The sequence below is a fragment of the Rhamphochromis sp. 'chilingali' genome (genome assembly GCF_963969265.1).
Source record: "Rhamphochromis sp. 'chilingali' genome assembly, chromosome: 14".
Taxonomy (NCBI): domain Eukaryota; kingdom Metazoa; phylum Chordata; class Actinopteri; order Cichliformes; family Cichlidae; genus Rhamphochromis; species Rhamphochromis sp. 'chilingali'.
The window spans coordinates 7,084,925-7,106,285 of NC_137941.1; the positions used below are offsets into that span (position 1 = coordinate 7,084,925).

Here is a 21,361-nt window from a genome sequence, read left to right on the forward strand (position 1 = left end):
ACCTTTTAAAGGAGCTCAGCTGTGATTGGTTTTGTTCTTAGACTCTGTACTGCTGTATGAGTCAGTTAAAATAATCCTTATTTATGTCACATGCTCTCAAAATGTCATTTAGTGGCTGTAACAGTCAAAGAAACTTACTGTCTGGACTATCTCATTAAACGTCCACTGAGTGGGAGTTCTTGAAGCAAATCAATGAAGTATTTAAATATTAAAATGCAAAGCTAAAACAATTCTTCTAACATGGAACAAAGGTCATCAGTTTTTATATAGTTGTTACATGTACCCAACAAATATCCCTGGGAGGGTTGATTGAGGAAGAGTATGTAGGATCAGCCTCTGCTAGTGCCAACTCAGATATGCCGATTGTCCCGCTGTGGTGACCTTTGAACTGAAAGAAGCTCTTAAGGTACTTTGAGCTGATCCATTATATTTAACAAGGCTTGGGACTGGTGCTAAGAGCACAGCAGCTCACATTTGGTCCTCCAGTGTTTAGCTCCATGGTGCAGTGGTCATGATATCAGCTTCCATATATGAGCCTTTATTAGTCTTTGTAGCCCGATTCCTACCATTCACACTGATGGTGGGTAAATGGTAAATGGCCTGTATTTGTATAGCGCTTTTCTAGTCCCTAAGGACCCCAAAGCGCTTTACACAACCTGTCATCCACCCATTCACACACACATGGGTGACATAAAAACCCTATAAAGATAATGATGTATATTAAAAGGTTAATATGAAGTGTTTGAAACATTTTTAATCAGCATCCACTGTTGTTGGGGTGCGTGCGTGCGTGTTTGACAAAAATATGTAAAAACATAACATATCAGGACCCCTTTAGAGCAGTGTTTCCCAACCGGTGTGCTGTGGACGATTATCTGGTTCTATCCGATTAGTAAGTCAGCGGTCCTCAACCTTTTTTGCGCCACGGACCGGTTTATGCCCACAATATTTTCACGGACCGGCCTTTAAGGCGTCGCGGATAAATACAACAAAAAACTAGTACCTGCTCTGATTAAATGGGTTGACAATTCCTAGTAAAACAGAAGGAGAAATTAGTCACGCTGTAAGACTGTGCAGTGCAAAATAGCAATAGATAAATATTTGAAAAGGAAAAAGTCAATCTGAGATGAGTCCTGGAGAAAGTTCTGACCCAGATGAAGGCCCTAGCATGACTAGTGGTCAGAAGAAAGCAAAAAAGGTATACTGGGGACAAACTGAGCCAATTCCGCTATACCTGGTGGGCGGGGAAAAATTATCAATATGCTTTTTGTGACATTTGTTTGTTGGTGTGCGGTGTGATTTTTCTAATGTGAAATATGTACTGTGGCTCCAAAAGGTTGGGAAACACTGCTGAGAGTTACTGAGCTACTGGTTTCCAGTCTGTGCCTGCTCACTGGTACACACTGACACAGTATGACCCAGTATGAACTCTCAGCTCTGCAGGGCCAACAGGGGGCAGCGTGGAGCTGGAAAAACATCAAAGCACAGACACCATTTATTTTCTACAGTCTTTAATGAGCTTTTCCAGTTTGCTTTGTGATGCCTAACATTAGCCTGAAGCTAATCAGAATACAAATTATTTTTTTAGTTATTTCAGATGCAATCAGAACGCTCATACTTTAAAAAACCCAAAACATAAAAAGCAGAATAAAGGTAGATCTGATTTATTTGTGCTTGTGGCAGGTTTCATTCTGACATACAGTAATCCTTCAGTCTCAAGACAACAAAGAGGAACGCTGAGTGACATCAGCGGCACTGACACAAAGAGCGCTCGCACACTCCGAGGCCGCCGAGTGACGCGAGAACAACAGCAGCTGTACAAAAACAACACGACGGTTACAGCAAGAGTCTGACGGAGACAATGGTCCAATGGAGCGTCGGCACCAAAGTGACGTCAGACCCACCTGCTCTGCAGATTTAACCAACTCCAAACCTTTTATTCTCAGAGCAGATGGATTCAAGCTTATTTCCGTTTACAGCAGTCTGCTCTTTTACAGTGTGGCGTTCCAGTTATAAAGGACGACAGCACGGCCCAGCCTCCTCACACACACACAGATACACAAAGGCCTTTGTGCTGACAGCAACAACAAACGCACGCAGTGTGGTCCCGTTCGGGTTTGGCACCTAAAAATAAAACCAGAGGAATGTTTTCTCTGGAGGTTGAGAGCTGCCACTGTCTGAGGTCAGGATTTGTTGCTGGTGGCACCTTGGCTCCTCTGTGAAATAGTCATCCCTACTTTCTCATCACCTCTCCACAACTTAAAGCAACCATCAGGAAATACTTCTTCCCACACTCACTCTTCCTGTTTAATCACCTCTTTCCTCTCTAAAAACCATCTGACACCTCTCTGTTTCCCCACTTTGACTTCACTTTCCTGAACCACCTCATTGACTAATCCTTCCTTTCATCATCACCTGAATCTCTGCTTATAAGACACGTGAGTGCATTATTTACATAAAAAATAGAAGTCCAGCACATAAATATTACAATAATAATAATAATAATAATCAGCTTGTGAGAATAACATTAAGAATAGAAAACAAAGAGTGAGCAGCAGCCCTGAGATGAAATCTTGAGGCACCCGGACCTGCGGAGGACTGCAGGAGGTCTAAGTGAAGGCTCTGCACACACTAAGTGCTAAAGTTTCTCCTCTAAGAGGAACTCGCAGCTCAGGGAGGAAATCATTTGAGTAAGTGCGGGCACGGCCCACTCGGCTGATTCACCCCTTTATACTTACTTTTACTGCAGCACACTTCCAGCCAGAAATTTCATAATAACCTAAATGCAGATTAACACTGAAAGGTGCATATTTAGATTTTTTTTTTTAAAGAGCTTTCTATAAGACCCTGAGCTACGTTTAAACCCTCAGTATGAAGCATATGTTGAGAAAATCCAAGTCTGACATCAGGTTTAAAGGCAATCATGCAGCAAACTCTTTCACGAGTGGATACAGGTACCAAAACTATTTTTAGATAATGTTACTCTGACCTGTCCCTTTTTAATATCCTAGAGTCAAAATTTTCCCTCTAATCATGTAGAAGTTGACTTCAGAAGCTTCTTTGTGGCGTATCTAAACTTATTTTCAAAATAATTTGCAAACAGGGCTGTGGGAGTGTAGAAATAGTGGGTTTTATTAACCGATACTCAATTTTGGCTCAGAAGACTGACTATAAGATATCCATGCTGATAAAGGCTTCATTGCATATTTTCTGTTTTTTTATGGTTAAATTGCCTCATGGTTAAAAACAAAAATGAGACACAGGAACTCTGGAGGGATGCTTTAGTTTACTATTTAACTTCCTCGCGGTAAGAATGCTGAAAACCTGGAAGTCTTTGAAACTGAACCTTGATGGTTAAAAATCTGTTTAATAATATTAATAGGCTGGAAAATGGAAAAAATTAAGTTGGTAAGTGAATTCCAGAGGGGGGAAAAAACTCCACTAATGTTGTTGCTTGTATCCATTTCTGAAGGATTTATCTGCAGCACTATTAAGGAATGTTTGTCCTAAATGTGGTCCACATCTGGCACCGATTCCACCTTACACAAGGCAGATGTCAAAGGAGCATCACCCTAACTCCACCATGTCTCCCAGGCCACATCTGGCCCACAAAGCAGCTGCTATAACTAGCCAAAAGCAGGCCTGATCAGGCCCGAATGTGGCCGCTATCTGACTTTGATGCGACAGAGAAGTTACCCTGACGCGGGCAGCAGCGGATTTTATCTACAGATAGAAACCTGAAACACTATAACGCTGCTGCCTCTTTTAAACATGCAAAGAACAACATGATCTCACTTCCTCATAGCAGAGGCGCTAATCTCTATATCACACATTTCAGCTGAAGCACAAGTGCAACCGAAAGCAGCTCCAGGTGAGTCAACTTCCCACAGTTAAGGCAAAGAATTCAGAAGCACCAGAAATGTTGCATAGATTCCCCTGGAAGTCCTCCGGAGCAGCCTTCATCAGCACAGAGTGGGTTTAAGACAGGAAATTAAATACTTGAGGTTAAACACACCGCATTAACTGAGACGTACTGTACAGTATGAACAGCGACACATCAGAGTTTAGCCGGTTATCTTTGGTTGGTTTGAGTAGATCAGTATAAACAGAACGGTGAATAGTGGCCGGCACGCTGCTGGTTTCCAGGAGACTTAAAACAATTTAAAAGCTCAGAGGAAGAAGTGATCACCGCTGCATCTTCATCTCCCTCTTATCATTTTTGTAGCTTCAAAAGTCAGCATCCTCCTCGAAGCGAAACCTTTTTGCGTGTGAGTGGGATGACTCCAGGAAGTTTTCCTTGTCTTCAAAGTCTTCGTGAGGGGCCGCCCACTTTGTGCCACAGCTCCTGGTACGGAAGGCGGTGGCGGCGGGTTCCGGGCTCATGCAGATTTGCGGCTGCTGCCACAGCCAGGGGTGACTCATACAGTCGATGGCGCTGGGCCGGTCCCTACGGTCAAAACAGAGACAGTCCAACGATTAGACACATTCATGCAAAGAGATCGAGGTGCTGGTGTTTCACTGAACAATCTGATCTTTCCTTCAACCAGATTTCTTCCTTTATAGATTAACACCAGCAGGTTCTTCTTGACATACTAGTTCTGATGAGATCATACTTAGCCCAGCATGCTGCCTGATGAGTGTGAATCCATCACACACCAGTGGAAAAACTTTAAAACAACACATGACGTGACTTGGAAAAACATCCATCACGGTTCTGTTCACAGCTATGTTTTCATTTTCATCTCTCTGTTACATGGAAGTTATGTTAAAACACCCACACTCTTACACTCGCACACAGACTCTCGCACACAGATTGTCATTTACTCACTCAGGTGCTTTGACCAGCAGCTTGCGGATGAAGTCCACAGCGAGCTCAGACACCCTGGAGAAGGCCTCCCTGCTGTAGTCCACATTGACCTGGGAAACATTCAGATACGTCTCCTGCTTGTCGTCCCCAGCAAACGGAGACTCGCCCGTCACCAGCATGTACGCGATGACGCCCACGCTCCTGAGAAACACACACAGGACATATCAGACATGGAGAGTCTGAAGGCTAAATGACACAAGCAAAATATCTGAAATAATCTTAGAAAAACAAATAAGAAGAACGATGTGTTCTCATCGCATTTGCCACAAAAGAAGTGGGAAGCATTACATTAATACCCACACTGCCGAAGATCGCCTTCACTTTCATTTCCAGTTTGTGATGTTTTTCTAATGAAGCTGCATATGTTTTAGATTTATGTTCACAGTGACCAATTCTTTTAAATCAACCCAAGTAAATACTTTACGTTTTAAATTCACTTACAGCTCCACAAATGTGAGGAAATGTGAGGCTGGAATGAGCTTTAAAATTTGTGGCTTGCTTTACATTTTCCAGACTTAACCGTATTTTTATACTTTTTTTTTTCAACCTCACCTATGGCCATTCATACTACACCAAAGTCAAAGTAATAGAGCAGTAATAGATAGACAATAAAATGTCAAAAAGTGTTTTGGTTTTTCACCATCTACTTTGGAAATGTATTATTTTCACAGTGGGTTTACCATAGAAAAAGAAACTCCAAAAAGAAGACATTCTGTCAGTTGACAAAAATGTTGTTTTATAAATGGTAGGACAGTCTGCAAAAGTGCTAACAGAACTTTATCTGTAAATTTAAACATTTATTTCTTACAATTTAAGCTTAAAGCAGCATTCCTTTCCCATGTGGAAAAACTGAGATATATTCCTTAAATTGAACTTCTTTCCTTATTTTAAAATATGTCAGGGATTACACATGTGGTTAAACTTTACTAAATTGTACTCTGACAAAAAGCAGAGTTTCACTGGTCTGGCACACTTGAGATCAAAGTGGGTTGCATGTGACCCACGATGTAAAATGACTTCCTGTGCTGTGGTCACTGGTCACCACATCGCTGAGAGTCACTTCCAGCACGTACGCAGCTTAAGCTCAGCTTTTATTCTCCTGGTGGTGGAGTTCATGTTACTTTCTCTTCATGCTGGAAGTGGCAAAGTACAAGTGGTGATACCGCTCCTTCCAAAGGGTTAAACCATAGCCCATTTAGTACAGATATACTCACCAAAGGTCACTCGCCGTTGTGATTGGCTCGTAGTTGAGGATCTCTGGAGCTAAATACAAAAAAGAAAAAGAAAAAAAGAAGAAAAAAAGTAAAAGCTGTCAGTCAACAGTGAGAAGAGAAAAGATCTCTGTGTAATTTCCCAGATTAATTACTGACTCATGGTTCTTTCTGCATTTATTTATAGGTGTGTCACTCATCCACTCTCACAGGAGCTAGCACAGTAAAATGCACATGTTGGGTAAGAATTGATCAAATGCATGATCTCTTCTTAGTCAACATTGACAATTTACATATAGTTTATTATTGTGAATCTGACTGATGTTTGTCTATAAATATGTGTGAAATGTCCGCTGCCGCCTTTGTTTCATGAGCGTCAGCTTACCCACGTATTCAGGTGTGCCAAGAATCTCTCGGAGCTCTCCGACCGCACCCAGTCTGCGTGCCAGGCCAAAGTCCACGATCTTTATGTCTCCTGGAGGCGACAGGCTGGTCAGGAGGATGTTCTGTGGCTGAGAGAGGCAGAGAGGGAACAAAGTGAAAGCAGGAAGTGCTCGAGGGATAAAACTCATTTCTGATTGCAAAATTCACCTCATGATGAATGTCTCTGCACAGGAAACAGTTATTTAATTAAATAAACGACTCTTATGATATTGCGCCATTCTCTTTAAAACAGTCTGAGAACATTTAGTGCTGTATGTGACTGTCCTGTAATCACAGGGTATTCACAGGTATAAATAAGACTTATTGATTTAACTTGAAATGAAATTTAAGACCAAATCTGCACACATGAAAGCTGAAAATATGCTCATTTAAAGTAAATGCACTGAGGTCAGCCAGTATAAGTTCTCCTTTTTCTGTTGTGTCAGTTCAGTTTGGCTGTTTGAGAAGTTAATTTGCTGTATCACTGTTTTTTATTACTTTGATCAGGTCTGGGATTAGCCGATGTCTTTTAAAAGGCTCAAATTGCTTGTAAAAAAGAAAAAAGTGAAATGAAACTCACTTTCTACAACATTATCTGTCTTATTCAGGCCACACCAGCTTGGTCCCTCACACTCACCCAAACTGATTTTAGGACAATACAATACTTCTTTTTAAAGGACCTGTGGGTCAAATGACAAGTATTCCTGACAGTGATGACAGTTTTATGTTGACATGTAAAATTCCCACCCTCATGAGTAAAATAACACATTTAACAAAGGCATTTGCTAAGATTTGGTATTTAGTCAAGATCTTGAATTTTTGAGACAAAAACCCCACACATTTAATCCATTGTTGTGGCCCAGGAGAGTCAGAGGTGTGTGACGATCCTGGTATCAACATGTAGATTTAATTTTGTAGTCCTATACAAAAAAAAAAAATCAGCTGATTCTTAGGGGCTCAGGTGGTGGACACTCGATTTGACCCTGATGTAGCGGCAACAAAACTCTTCACACCCTGCTGTCACTGCAGCAGAAGTCAGTTCCATGCTCTCTACAATCCTGATTCTAGGCTTAACTGTGGCATTAAAAAAGGAATTTAGGATTTTGAGCGCTTAGAGAAGGGAAACACCCGAGTACTTAAGGTTAAGTCTGTGGTGAGTTGAGTAAACGGTTAAAAATAGATTCACTTTGGTTGGATGTGTCTGAATACCTTGAGGTCTAAGTGGACCAAGTTGCTCTGATGGAGGTAGTGGACTCCCTCCAGCGTCTGCCTGATCAGGCGCGTGATCTGGGCCTCGGGCAGCAGCTCGTCGGATACGCAGTGGTCAAATATCTCTCCACCGGCCGCACTGCATGAACAGGAGACAAGAAGGAATGTCTGGTGAAATATGAAACACAGACCAGTTTGATACAGACTGTGTGTGTGTGTTAGAGTTTCCACAGGAGAAAACAAAAATGCATTTATGGATTAAAGGGTGGTGCAGTGGTTTTAGTCTCCAGCCCACAGCCAGAGGGACGCAGGTTTGATCCTGCATGTTGTGGTAAGGTTTTATTGAGAAAGAGAACCTCCTTCCTGCTTAGTCATTGCAAAAAAACCAAAAAAAACCAAAAACACTGCAGGCACACAAATGAAGACTGAAGCGCTAAAATGTACAAGTAGAAAGTTTTACTACACCTCAGATAACTCAAGCTTCTAACTGCCATTTCTGAATTTGAATTTATATCCTTGTTGCTGTAATCGCAAGCAAAATGTCAGTACGAGTTAAGAACAAGCCTAAAGCTGAAGAGAAAACTCTGGTTTGTTTTTCGCAAGTTTCACTCGGTTGACAGTAGTTAGCACTCTGTCAGTAGTAGCTGCAAGCTGCATAGACTCCACACATACAAAAGTACGTGACGAGCTTGACTATTGTATGGGCATGCCATGCATCCAGAGGGGGACACACTGAGCATCTGTAAACACTGTAAGTTTTGTATGTAGAGCTTTATGTTCAGCCATGTGTTTACTGCGAGCTTTTAGCTTTTACTACAAATCATATGATTCTTTTTGACTTACCCTGTAGTTTAATCTGCCCGGCAGTATATAAAGTAATGAAAGATTTAAAACTTAAACCTCAATAAAACTTAATTTGCTGAAAAATTGGACCACATTTAAAAGAAAAAAAAAGAAGTAAATCAAAATAAGTCCTATGTATTTTTATTTACTTAGTTTTGTAAGTACGTCAAATCTAGGCCTCATTTCTACTTTCTTGTTATTATTATATTTCATTTAATTAAAGTGTTGCACCTAATTTTAGTTTCTAGCTCAGTTAGCTGTAAATAACCATTGCATGTGCAATGGCAGCTGGCTGATGCAGCGTCTTCACACTCAGGTTGCTTGTTGGAGGAACTGTGGAAATCAAAGTGCAAATCATTACCATATTTTCTGGGACTGCCCAATTTTGAGGGATTATTGGAGAGAAATACATAATGCCTTACAGGATATCTTTAAACGTGAAATACCTCTCGAGAGTAAGACTATGTTCTTTGGATATATACCTCAGGAATGGCCTAAATATGATAAACATTTAATAAATATTTTATTGGTGGCCTGTAAAAAGAATATCACCAGAAAATGGTTATCCCCAGAGAGCCCAAACATAAGTACATGGATGGAAATCACAATGGAAATTTATAACATGGAAAAGATAACAGCTTCTGTTAACCACAAGCTGGAGAAATTTACATCATATTGGGAAAACTGGGTTAAATATATCACGCCTCATAGGCCAGATTTTACTATTACAAACCAATAATTATGATGCATGTATATATATTTATAGGATCACCCCATACCAACACATCCGTGTTTTTTTTTGTTTTTTTTTTTTTTTCTTCTTTCTTAGGTTTGTTAGTTTTGTTTTTTGTTTTTCGGATTATGTGATGGTTTCAATTACTTCTATCGTTGTAAGTATTCTTCCCTTATGACTTGGATGTAAATTAAAATACTATTTCAGTATTTAAGGCAGATAACCTAAGTATGAAGAATGCTTACATGATGTACATACTGTGAATGCCTGCTTTTGAAACCTTAATAAAAATATGAATTAAAAAAAAGAAAAGAAATAAAGATATATTGATAAAGAATAAGGGAACTGCACGAGACTGAATGAAATAATTCAGGTGAGGAATGCATCTATGATCCAGAACAAGGAATTCTAATGGAAAAGTAAACAGATGAGAGATAAATCAGTAAAAATAGCCGGACGGAGAAAGACTTTCAATAAGAATTCAAAACATGCTAACAAAAGTAGAGGTGGAGAAACTGAGAAAGCAGAAACTAGACAGCAGGATGCGGGTAAAGACATTTCTAAACAGGTGCACTACATAGCAAGTTTTTGCCACGCATGATCGATTACTGCTCCTGTTCTAGAAACTTTGAGTTTGTTTATACTGAGATGCAGGAAATGCTGGGATTTATTTTCCATAAAAACGAGCCAACTTGAATTTCACCTGCTTGCCGGCAGATTTCCTCTCTGACTCCTTCCTCCTGCTTCACCTGAAGCAGCTGATTGATGCTGGGTTTCATTCATACAGTCGATATTAAAGCTCATATTAGAGCACATTAATCTGCATCTTTCTAAGACAGCTGTGACTACACACGCCATTTAACAAAATCAGCCCACAATGACTCTGTGCGGTGTTCTGTAACAGAAACCTACAATTTCCTTGTTATTTGTGGCTGTTACAGAATAGGTTCAATGTAAATCCTGCATGACAAAATAAGAAAGAACTGTGGTACGTCTTTGGCAAAGATAAAAACAAAAACAATCCTCACAATCTGTTTTATACATTATGACTCATAGATCCAAAACGTTATCACTCCGGTTTGTAGCGGAGCTTTGTCATGCTGGAAAATGCAGATTGTCAACAAATTGCTCCTGGAAGAAGTTGGTCAGTAGTCTTTAAAACATATTATCTAATGTATTAACTGTATCACAGAAAGTCTTTACTTTGAAGGCACAGTGTCTCTGTTTCCAGTTTGCATCACACTTTTCACGACTGCTTAGCAGGGAGTTTCCTATGGAAACAAATACCAACCACAGCAATCGGCAAGCGACTAAAGCAATTTCAGGGATGTATTTAGTGCAGCACTCAGCAGCTTCCAGACTGCTTGCTGAACAGCTGGGGGAATACAGATTTTTCCCTAGTAACCAGTAGAGATGGACCGATCCGATATTACGTATCGGTATCGGTCCGATACTGACCTAAATTACTGGATCGGATATCGGAGAAAAATAAAAAATGTAATCCGATCCATTAAATATCACGAAAGCACCTCACAAAACTTGCAACACGCCGTAACTCACCTCAGAACGTTAGCACGTCGGAGCAGTATGCATCACGTGATAGAGCGGCTGTGGCATGCAGGACCTGTCGGTGGTCTGGATAGCATTTGGAGCTTCGCTAGCAACCCGGCATTTCATCTCCGACAAAGTTATCCCCGAGAGAAGTAAAGCAAGTGTGTAAGTCCATCTCTGAATGTTTGTAAAGCATTCCTGCGTTAAGCTTAACAAACGATATATGGAGCGACTGCCTCTTCTGGCTGCTACTTCAATCATGAAACTGCTTAACGATCAGCTGATCGGCTTTTCTGTCGCGAGTCCGTCTCTCTGGTTTGTTTTTGGCCCACTTTGCACCAGAAAGAGGAAACCAGCGGCTGAACAACAGCAGCACGTTTAAGCTTGATCAGCTGTTGTTAGAATTTATTTATTATTACTTTCTACTCGAGGATCTTTTTCTACGTAGCTGACGGCTGGTAACTGTGCAGGGGCGGATCTAGCAAAGTTTAGCCAGGGGGGCCGATAGGGCATTAACAGGGAAAAGGGGGCACAAAGACATACTTTTCTTTCTTATTCTCATTTAAAATGTCTAGCTTTTAATAAATAATTATCCGAATCTTACACCCAAAGTTTTAATTTGATGTAAAATGAATAGAAGTCAATTACTGTATATAGTGACTATTAAGTCTAATATATATACCCTAGTAAGCTATAGTACTTTTTCCTTTGGGAAGGTACCATCTGTGCAGTCTGCAATTTTGTTGAAGAAAGATGTTGAATCTATTTAATATTTCTTGAAAAATAATTGATTTCTGTGCATTTTTTTTCACACTGAATCAAATTAAGGTTGATTACGTTGATTAAGCATCATGAGGTGGAGTGTGAGGGGTGGTTCCCCTTTTTTTTTTTTTTTTTTTTTTTGTTGCTGGGAGTTGGAACCCTATTAGTTAGGTTGCTTAATATTTATGGTAAGTACTCTTTAAAATACCAGAATAGGGAGGATGGTGTAGGTTTAAGTTTATTAGATTGATCAGTATTGCTGAACTATGAAATTTTTTTTTTTTTGCATATAGGTATAACAGAATAGCTTTAGTGTAGTTGTTGTTTTAAACTTGAGTATGAACTTATACAAAATGCAGCAAGATATTTAAAAAAACTGTTTTGTTGATTAAAAAACACTATATCGGATTCATATCGGTATCGGCAGATATCCAAATTTATGATATCGGTATCGGTATCGGACATAAAAAAGTGGTATCGTGCCATCTCTAGTAACCAGTGGTTGCTACTCAGTCTCTGGGTCGATTGGCACTGAGGCCTAAGAAAGAAACTTGTCCATACTTCTATTATCACTGCATCAAAATGGAGGCTTTGCTATTTATTTAGCCATTGCCATGGCAAATCTGAGTATCAAAGATCCAGGCGGCGATGGATCTATCTGATTTTCAAGCACAATCTCAGGTTGAATACAGACTCAACCTCAGGAGTTTCTACTTTCTGAGTTTAAAGTTGGCTTCGAATACTGCTGAAGCTGCTTTCTGGAACAAGGACCAGGCCATTATTTTCCAGACTGTCTTAGATCAACAAAGTGAGCTGTTTACCATGTTTGCACTTTGGAGGGGATTAAGGTGTCTCCAATGACAATTACAGGTGTGGTTAGAAAAAACAGAGCAGTTCATTTCAACAAGTCCTCATGTATTCTCATATCTAATCTTCCAGTTTCAGTTTTGATTGTACAAAGTGACAAGACAAATGGCGGCACAGACAAAGGACGTGACATTCATTTGAAAAGGGCTTTTAAATAGGAAAGGTTAAGAGGTCAAGACTAAGAGGACGGTGGTTCAGGTCACCTTCAGCTCAAGCTTCCAGCATGTTGCTGTAGCTTTCAACCTATTCCTGATAAACCTGTTATGAAGGATGAGCTGTTTGCTAATTTAGCAGCTCCTTAGGACTTGACAAACAGGACTTCGCCCTCATACAAGCGTTTACAGGATCTCACTGCTGGCTTGGCGTATTTGAGGAAAATAGAAGCACTCAAGTAAAATGTATGAATTAAATAGGATGCAGCATATATAAAAATAAAACAGGCAGAAAGTTTGTGTGAACTCACTATTCCAGCACTAAGACAATGTCGTGATCCGTCTCATAAGCGGCATGCAGGTTGACCACTCGGGGGTTGTTACGTGCCATCTCCAGGACAGCCATCTCATGGATGACCTCTGCCCGGCAGTCACGACCTCGTCTCCTCTTTTTTAGGAATTTGGCAGCGAACGCTTTTCCTGTGGTTTTCTCCACACACCGCTTCACCACAGCAAACTTGCCCCTGAGAGGAAAAAAAAGCAGGACAAGAATACACAAACTGAAGCTGAGTTTTAATTTATTTTTTTACAGTTATATTGATTAAACAGGAAATGCCTGAGTAAAGCTTTTATAAAGTTTAAGTAAAAACCTCCATAGTCAAAAATCAAAACCAATTGAAAAAACTGCAGTTCCTCTAATACCCACTGGAGGCTTCCATGTTAAAATGTCCAACTTTACAGCAGAAATAAACATGTTTACAGCCTGCTACACAGACAAGTGGCCTCTGTAGTTATTTCTACTCTTTTATGATAACCCTACAGGGTTTGAATTTTGTGGGGTGTGAGGTTGACAGATGGATTAGTGCTGCCCTCGCAGTCATGTAGGCTCTGTATAGGACATTTACCATCCTATGTTTCAACACTCACCATTGGTAATGAACTCTGGGAATGAACAAGGTCATGGATAAAACAGACCCAAAAACATTTTGTCTGTTTCTGGGTTCAGCTGTAGCGATAAGGTGAGATTTTTCTTTCTAATTCTTGCTGTAGTAAAGATGTCAGTAAATGTATTTTTTTTTCCTGGCTAACATATCCAGGACATGAATTACCATGCATTTAGGTCAAGGCCATTATGTTCTGAAATTCTGCTCATGCGAGGTGTAAGTATAACTAAATCCAGCTTTTTAAACCTTATTATGGGGTAATATCAATTTGATTAAACACATTTTGTTAGGTTCCATTTATTAATATTGGAGTTCATTCGCTGGAGTTGTTTCTAGAAGAACTTGGTTAGGATTTTTTTAGTCTTCTCCTTAGCACAAATGCCAGAAACCAATGGGTCAAGTCATGGTTATTACACCATCTTATACATATACATATAAGTGTATATAAACAGGCTTTTTTCCAGGCTACAAATTGGCCTTTGGCATCAACTTAAGAGAAATCTTTACTTTTCTTTCCTTTTATTTTTGTCCATTGCGTAAAAAAATGTTTCAGATATTTTTACAAATTGTCTATCAAAGTGCTGGTGATTTTCCTTTGATGTAAAACGAAAGCTTCTTTGGTTGTTTCCATCATTTTTTTTTCTGTGCAGGAAAAACCCTGATAGATGTTGTGGTTTGAGCCATTATCCACTGTAAGATTAATTTAGATGGCTAAATATCTCCAACATGATTCACCGCAAACTTTCCCCAATATAAGTCAAATATAACTAATGATTAATATGTTTCATTTTATGCAGAAAATGCTGATTAGTATGTGGTCCAGCCTTTACAACATAATATCTGTAAGTGACTTTGTGATAAAGGTGTTATACAAATACAGAAATGGCATTAGATAACAGGTTCTGTGTGCGGGAGTGTTATCTAATGCTAGTACATTTCCAACAGCCTACTGCCATGCTTTGTCACCGTGGTAACCATTTGTTTAGGTCATTAAACTTCATTTTAGAGCTATTTTAATATTTAATACGTATTTTAAACTTTGTTTAAAGTTCACCTTGTTACCAGCTGTGCAGATAACAGCCCTAATTTCAGCTCTCTAGGAAAACCTAACTTTTCTAGGTTACAGACCCAGAAGGAGTTCTTTGAATTGTGCTAAAACATCCTGCACATCATGTGATAGCATATAAGCCTCCACCATGTTAAACCTTCATGTCTTCTTGTACATATTCTTTTCCTGCTTAAAGGAAATTTGCTTTGCTTTGTTAGCGAGGGAGTTCAATTATTTAAGTAGAATAGATATTTATGTATATTAAATGGTCAGAAGTAGTTTGGTTTAGTTTAATAAGCAGGAAAATGAAAAGATTTCTGGTGAAAAGCCGACTCTGAGGCAGGAAAAGTCTCTACAACTCAACTACCTGTTTCTTTTGTTTGGCTGCACCTTGTAAACAACAGTGTTGCTCCTGAAACGGTCATACTAGGGATATTCCCTCTCAATGACATCATACAGAGCCAAGGGCAGAAAGACCGGCCTGAAACAGAGTTCAGAGCAGTCCGAAGCCTGAGCTTTCAGCTGACAAGATTACTGACCTCAATATTTGAAACTTTAACCATGTTTAATGCGAACATCCACCAATGGAAGAGGAGATGTAACAGAATAAGCTCCCTCTGAAGACACTTGCCAAAAAGGTGTTTTGTTGGGGGGTTGTTTTTTTTTTTAAGATCAAGATCTTATCTCACGTTACAGTCATTTCAAATACACAGACAAATGATGATTGATGTGTTTTTAATTAATTCCATGAACAGCAACAACCAACAGAAGCATTTAAGCTTCATTCTGACAAATAAATAAATAAGTAAGGACACACAGTGAAAGGTCCTTGTTTAGGGATTTAGTTATAGCTGGGAAATTACCTTAAATTCAAAAGTAGAGCTACTACAGTTTAAGATTAACACCTTTGTGCCAGCCATGTTCTCATCACTGAGTTTTAACACATTTCACATCAGAACTTCCTGTTTTAACAAATTGCAAACAAAGTGGCGAGCAGAAGTAACCCAAGCCGGTTCTGCTTTCTTAAGTCTGCTTTCCACATGTACTTGTTTCCTTCCTCCTGCAGACTAACACTAGCTACACTTTAATGCTCTGCGTGACGCATAATGACTTCAAACACACCTCGGGCTTGTCAGGATATGATCATCAGCTGCCTGCAGTTGCCATGGCTCGTACACAAACACATGATAAAGGTCTCCTTTTATACCAAGGCTTCATATTTTCCCACTGTACAATAAAGTCACCTCCCCGGTCAGAGGCTGGAGTGTTAAGACTTAGAGTCCAGAGTCCAATCACCATTAACTTAGTGCATTACACTGCATGACTCGATCTGAGCTATTCAGCCAGCACATGCAAAAAGTTAGGGTCAGTGTATCAGCATGAATACACAGATAAGTGACATCAGCTGTCCTTCAAATGTGTGTTGTTGCAGCTCCTTCTTGAGCTATCTTATTTTATTTTACTGAGCTGTTTTTACTTCATATAATCTAGTTTGTTATGGGCTATGTTTAATATTTTGCTAACCTGGTAATTTTCCAAATTTGGGGATTTTTAAATTTTTTTTCTATCTGAACAGTCATGCAAGACCTCCTCTTTCATGTGACAAGGTAGCACATTTGCTCAACTCTTCCTGTTTATTAACACTCAATGCTAAAAAAAAAACATTTTCTGTAGAGTATGTGCAGAAAAGAAGTAAATATAATTTTTTTTCTCAGTTTTCATGCTGTATAGTCTTAACCTCTGTAATTTAACCTCTTGCCTCTCTCTACCTGCTTATTAAATGACAACCCTGTTTTATGTTTTAACTATCCAATTATCATTCTTGGTCTCTACTCCTTCATATTAGCACTAATACACTAATAATTAGTCTCCTGGACAAACGAATCACTCTTGGGCCAACAAAGATTTCAGTGTGCATGTTAATATTAGGATTAGGATTTTTTCATAGTGAGTAAACCACACAGTGGCATATTAATGACTAACCTCACGTTGAGAACCAATCATTTCTGATGTTTTCTTGGCTCAGAATTGGTCAGTTTTTGGGGTCTTCTTCCTGCCATGTATGGCATTTGTCTCCACCCATCTGGGTCCCTCAACATGACAACAATTAAATCCTCATCCCAAACCTTTCCTCTGCTAATGTTTATATTCTGTCTCAGTTTATGCCTCAAGTTAAAGCAGAACAGGACATTTTAGGTTTATTTTTTAAGGTAACTACAAAGTAAATGTGGTCAGGGGCAATATATACAGTATTTTACTGGAATGCAACTTCACATAAACATAAATAGAAGTTTTTTAAGGTCTTATGTAACAGTCTTTGTGGATTTGTGCATTTCCTTGTTGTGTTGTAGTAAATGTTAAAAACTGTTAAAAACTGTTAACTGTTATTGTAGGTGTGGTTTCAACAGGAATGCTTTTTGAGTCACAACTCATCTGAAACATGCTGAATTTTTCAAAGTGTGGAAAATTGTCATAGTAAGTGGGACAAGTTTACCCTTATAAAGCCATCAATATTTAACGGTTAAACTACACCCCACCATCACTGGCACAACAGATATATCAGAAGGAAACTGCAGACATGATGTAAGAGTTCTTTTGCACAAACTGTAATTAAAGGCGGAACTTTCTGGAAATCTGCACCTGCCAGTTAAGAGCAGATTAGAGCTATTAAACCTTTCTGCACAGAGGTTAAAATCCAGCCACTGGTTGTGAATATGAATTCCTGCAATAAATCATAAGAATCTTAATAAGGTATGATTACTTGTAAAAGTTGAGAAATACTTCATGCGGTGAAAGTCCTGGGAATTCTTGTTAAGATTGGCTTAGATTATTTTAGCTGTTGCATAGGCCAGTGGTGACAGAGGCCATTACCAGCCTACCAAAGGGCCCTTGTCTAACACCGTTTGATGGCTAAAAGCTTAGATTTTCCTGTTCACTGTCATTTCTTTTGTGGAGATACAGGTTCACTCCACACTGTGAAAATGTCTTAAAAGTTAAATTACTCAGAAAAACTCAAGTGTGACAGATTTAACCCGTTCCATGGTGGTGTGTAAATTTTAAAATACATCTAATGACAGTTGAGTCAGTAAATACAGAATACTGAGATCTATTTGATCATCTCTTAGGCTGTTTAACCGTTTTCCAAATTAAATACTACTTCCTGTAGTCTGGTACAGGAAGGGCATGGGGAAAAGGTTGCAGCCTCTTTTGAACCTTTGTCCTAAACCAGCTGAACGTTTTCAGACTGTTTTTCATTGCAGTTAAAAAGAAAGGGAAATATTTACTGGCGTGTTTTTAGAGATCAAACAGGACTTTTTAGTCCCATGGACTAAAATGAGTGTGATATTTTTACTACTTTAGTTTTTACTCACTGTAACACAACTTCAGGGTTTTTCCTGCTCAAAACACAGCCTTTGGGGGTTGACTACACTGTGTGTTACCTTTTAAAAATAAGTTTATGACTTTACTGTTATTTTTGCCTCTTTGCTGAGCACCAAGTATTTTATATTCACAAAAAACTGAATGACAAGCTTGACACTAAATTTTTCCAAAACTCTGGTATTGTAAGGAGTAATTGGAAGGAGTCCTGAAACAGTCTTAGAAGAGCAGAGGATGCACCAAGTTTCAGATTTTTAATATATAGGTGTATCGTCTTGGTTAATTTCATTCAAAAACATAATGTTTTGACATGAAAATTTTATGTTTATGAACAGCATTTTGTTGCTGTATAAGATTAACCATAATTCATGTAGCAATCACAAATTTCAATAAATAACTTTTTTTTTTTTTGCTTAAAGTGGGCAAAATATTTGCTGTACGTAGATTGTAAACGAAAACCCCTTTGAAAGCCTGCAACACATTTTACTCACATGCACCTCGAGAGACTAAACAGACTAAAAACCTCTTTTCTCAAGAATACATTAATGATTCGGTACAAAGCTCATGTGTACTTAGGTGAAACTGCACAATTAGCCCAGTATTTGGTCATGCACACTTTCGACTAGGTAGAGTGTTGTTTGTGCTCTATAACAGCAATAACTTTGTGTCTTTTAAAGAACATCAGGCTTTAAATACCTTCAGATACAAAGTTTTATATTAGTTTTATATTATATTATATAATATAATATATATTAGCTTTATATCAGCCAGGGATATATATCAGCCTAATAGTTTCAAACATCCCTCAAAATCTATATTCTATCTATCTATGCAGGAGTCACTATTTTACAGCCTATCCGTTAGTAGAAAAGTAATCTCATAGCATACTGGATGCACAGATTGAGAGCGCATTTACCTGAGAAAGCATTGTTACAAGCATGCTCTTTATTTTAATCAATATAAATAGATACATAAGCAATACAATGCTCCAAACCTAATATTCCCAGTCAGCCCTTGCATTAAAGGTTATTCCCAGTAAGGACCTTTTTTCTTTTTCTTTCTAGGAAAAGGGTGCTTGATGTGTAGTGATCGTTAGTGAAGAGGTACTGTTTAATCCTAAATTAAGCTTGGTGAATATTTAGTAGGAGGGTTATGTGATCTTTAAAAATGTCAGGTGTCTACTTCTCCTTTTTTGGAAACCAGACTGTGTAAAGTTCACTTATGAAAGACACAAACAAGAAGCAAGTTACATGCATACATGTGCCTTCTTGCTCTGCTTTATCTTCAAAGCAATGACAGTCAAATAAAGAAATGCTTGGAAAAACACTGACGTGCACCTACTAGGAAATGTAAGCACACGCCATGTTTTTAACACTTGATTTCTTAGTTCTTCTTATTTCTACACCACTGAAAAGAACACTAATAACAGATGTAGCCGGTAGGCTATATATATTGTCCCCGTCTCCAACTGATTCAGCTCCACTGTCACAACAGGCATGGGAAATCTTTCACAGCTCCTACAGTGCGACGCATCTGTCCACCAGAGAAACATCCGTCCTATCATCTGACATTTACTTTGGTGATTTTGAGATATTTGACTTTCCCTATATCAGTAGCCGTGTATTTACATGTCTACAGTAAAGCTGATACCTTCTATGGCACTGGACGGTGCGTTCCTGTACCTGTACTTCACAAATGTAGTACTAAATAAATACAACAAAAGACTTATAAGTAGTAACCCTTTCTTAGTAAGTGATAGTAATACAGAAACTGAGTTTCATCTGTAAATATCTGACTGTATAGTGTCAGGTACAGCTCCCAGGTGTCATATACAGCAGGTGCACTCTCTGGCGGACTCACCTGCCCAGCTCCCCGGTGATCTCGTACACAGTCTCCAGCGGCTCCGTGCTGATCGGAGTCTGAATCTCGCCGAGCAGTCCGGCGGAGAGTCCGCTACGACTGTCCAGCCGCCTCCGAGACATCTTCCTCTCCTCCTCGGTGCTGCTTCCCGGCTGAAAACGGTGCCAAACGCCGAGCAGAAGTGAGAGAAACGGTGAAAATGAGCTAAACTAACGTTACCACTGCTCGTTTCGCCGTAGTTACATGTTAATGTTAGCTCAGCCGGTCACCGCGCGCCGCTCCAGCTCCCCGGCTAGCTCAACTGTCGCTAAGTTAGCTCGACGGCACTTAAAAAGTGACTTAAACCGATTTTCCTCAGCTCAAGAAAAGCGAAGCTTGGGTCTATAAAGTCCGCACTCATGGGCTGTTAACACAAAACCTATCCGAGCTGCCGCTGCGGTCGGCTGTTAGTCCGCTCATTGAGTTTGTCCGCACAGTTTGCGATCATTTTCACATCCCTGTTTGACAACGTCGTCGACGCGTCAGTGCGCATGCGCACTGCTTTTGCGTTCAGTTGAAAGGTTTGAATTTGGACACGGCCGAGATATGGCAGCCTATTCATGTCACTAAAGGAGCGGGTTCGAAGTTCAGAAAACATAAATGAATAAAATAAATAAATAATGAATCTTAATACTCAAAAGTTGGACTGTCAAAGTCCAACTTATGAGAGTTAATTTAATTTACAATATTTGTGAAATAACAAGCTTAATGTTTGTTTGTTTTTTATTATAAATATAAGATATATGGTATATATGTGTGATATGATTTTTCAGTTTTACAATAATTTTATTATAATAGCACTTCATCACCTTGACATACTATCTAATAATGGTGACTTATTGTAATTATAGATGGAAAATGCCAATCATGAAATAGAAAATGCATATCTAGGTCTTGCACATATGAACTCAGTTTTCAAGATTTTAAATCTCTTAGCTCGTGTGTCTTTAAAAACACTAAAAAACTTATTTCAAAAATACATTTGTAAGATGAAAAGTTTAAATTATATCAATGGAAATTTAGATTTGATATCTCACAAATTTGACAAAATATTCTACAAAATTATCAGAACTTATAAGTTTTTAAAATTTATTTATTTTTGCCATTTCATCTAGTGTTTCTCTTTCTCGCACAAGGTTGCTTCCACATAAAACCATCCACTGTGTATGTACAATGTGTACCTTTATTAACAATGATCTAAGCTTAACACAGCCCTCAGCATCTAAACCAAATTTTCATTACTGCATGCATTCCAATCTGATATCTTTAAATATCTGCATCATTAATATATTAATGTAGCTTCACTTATCCTTTTTCCTTTTGTTACTTGGACAGAAACCTCAGGTTTAGTAGAGGAGTGTTTAATCAGGGTGAGGCCTCCTTCATGATATACTTTGGTACCATTAACACAGTTTGTTGTTGACATACAGTGGCTTGCAAACGTATTTGGCCCCCTTGAACTTTCCCACACTTT

The 21,361-nt window shown here is 39.0% G+C and overlaps 1 protein-coding gene across 1 annotated transcript; it reads right to left on the bottom strand.

Annotated features, from left to right (window-relative positions):
• Positions 1 to 1,508: 1,508 nt before the first annotated feature.
• stk17b (serine/threonine kinase 17b (apoptosis-inducing)) lies at positions 1,509 to 20,373 on the bottom strand. The gene is made up of 7 exons (XM_080903701.1): positions 19,849 to 20,373; positions 12,930 to 13,142; positions 7,711 to 7,849; positions 6,464 to 6,590; positions 6,082 to 6,130; positions 4,829 to 5,008; positions 1,509 to 4,447 (listed from the first exon to the last, which is right to left on the bottom strand). The coding sequence occupies exons 1-7, from the start codon at positions 19,968 to 19,970 to the stop codon at positions 4,228 to 4,230; spliced, it is 1,050 nt and encodes a 349-aa protein (XP_080759827.1). The 5' UTR covers positions 19,971 to 20,373; the 3' UTR covers positions 1,509 to 4,227.
• Positions 20,374 to 21,361: the final 988 nt, after the last annotated feature.

Bases quoted from the DNA above. Each gene is read 5' to 3' on its own strand.
- stk17b (XM_080903701.1), bottom strand. From the start codon at position 19,970: ATGTCTCGGAGGCGGCTGGACAGTCGTAGCGGACTCTCCGCCGGACTG. The intron at 13,143-19,848 runs GTGAGTCCGCCA...TTTTCCTCTCAG, and splicing joins ATCACCGGGGAGCTGGGCAG to GGGCAAGTTTGCTGTGGTGA. The intron at 4,448-4,828 runs GTGAGTAAATGA...TTTTGACCGTAG, and splicing joins CTGCTGGTCAAAGCACCTGA to GGACCGGCCCAGCGCCATCG.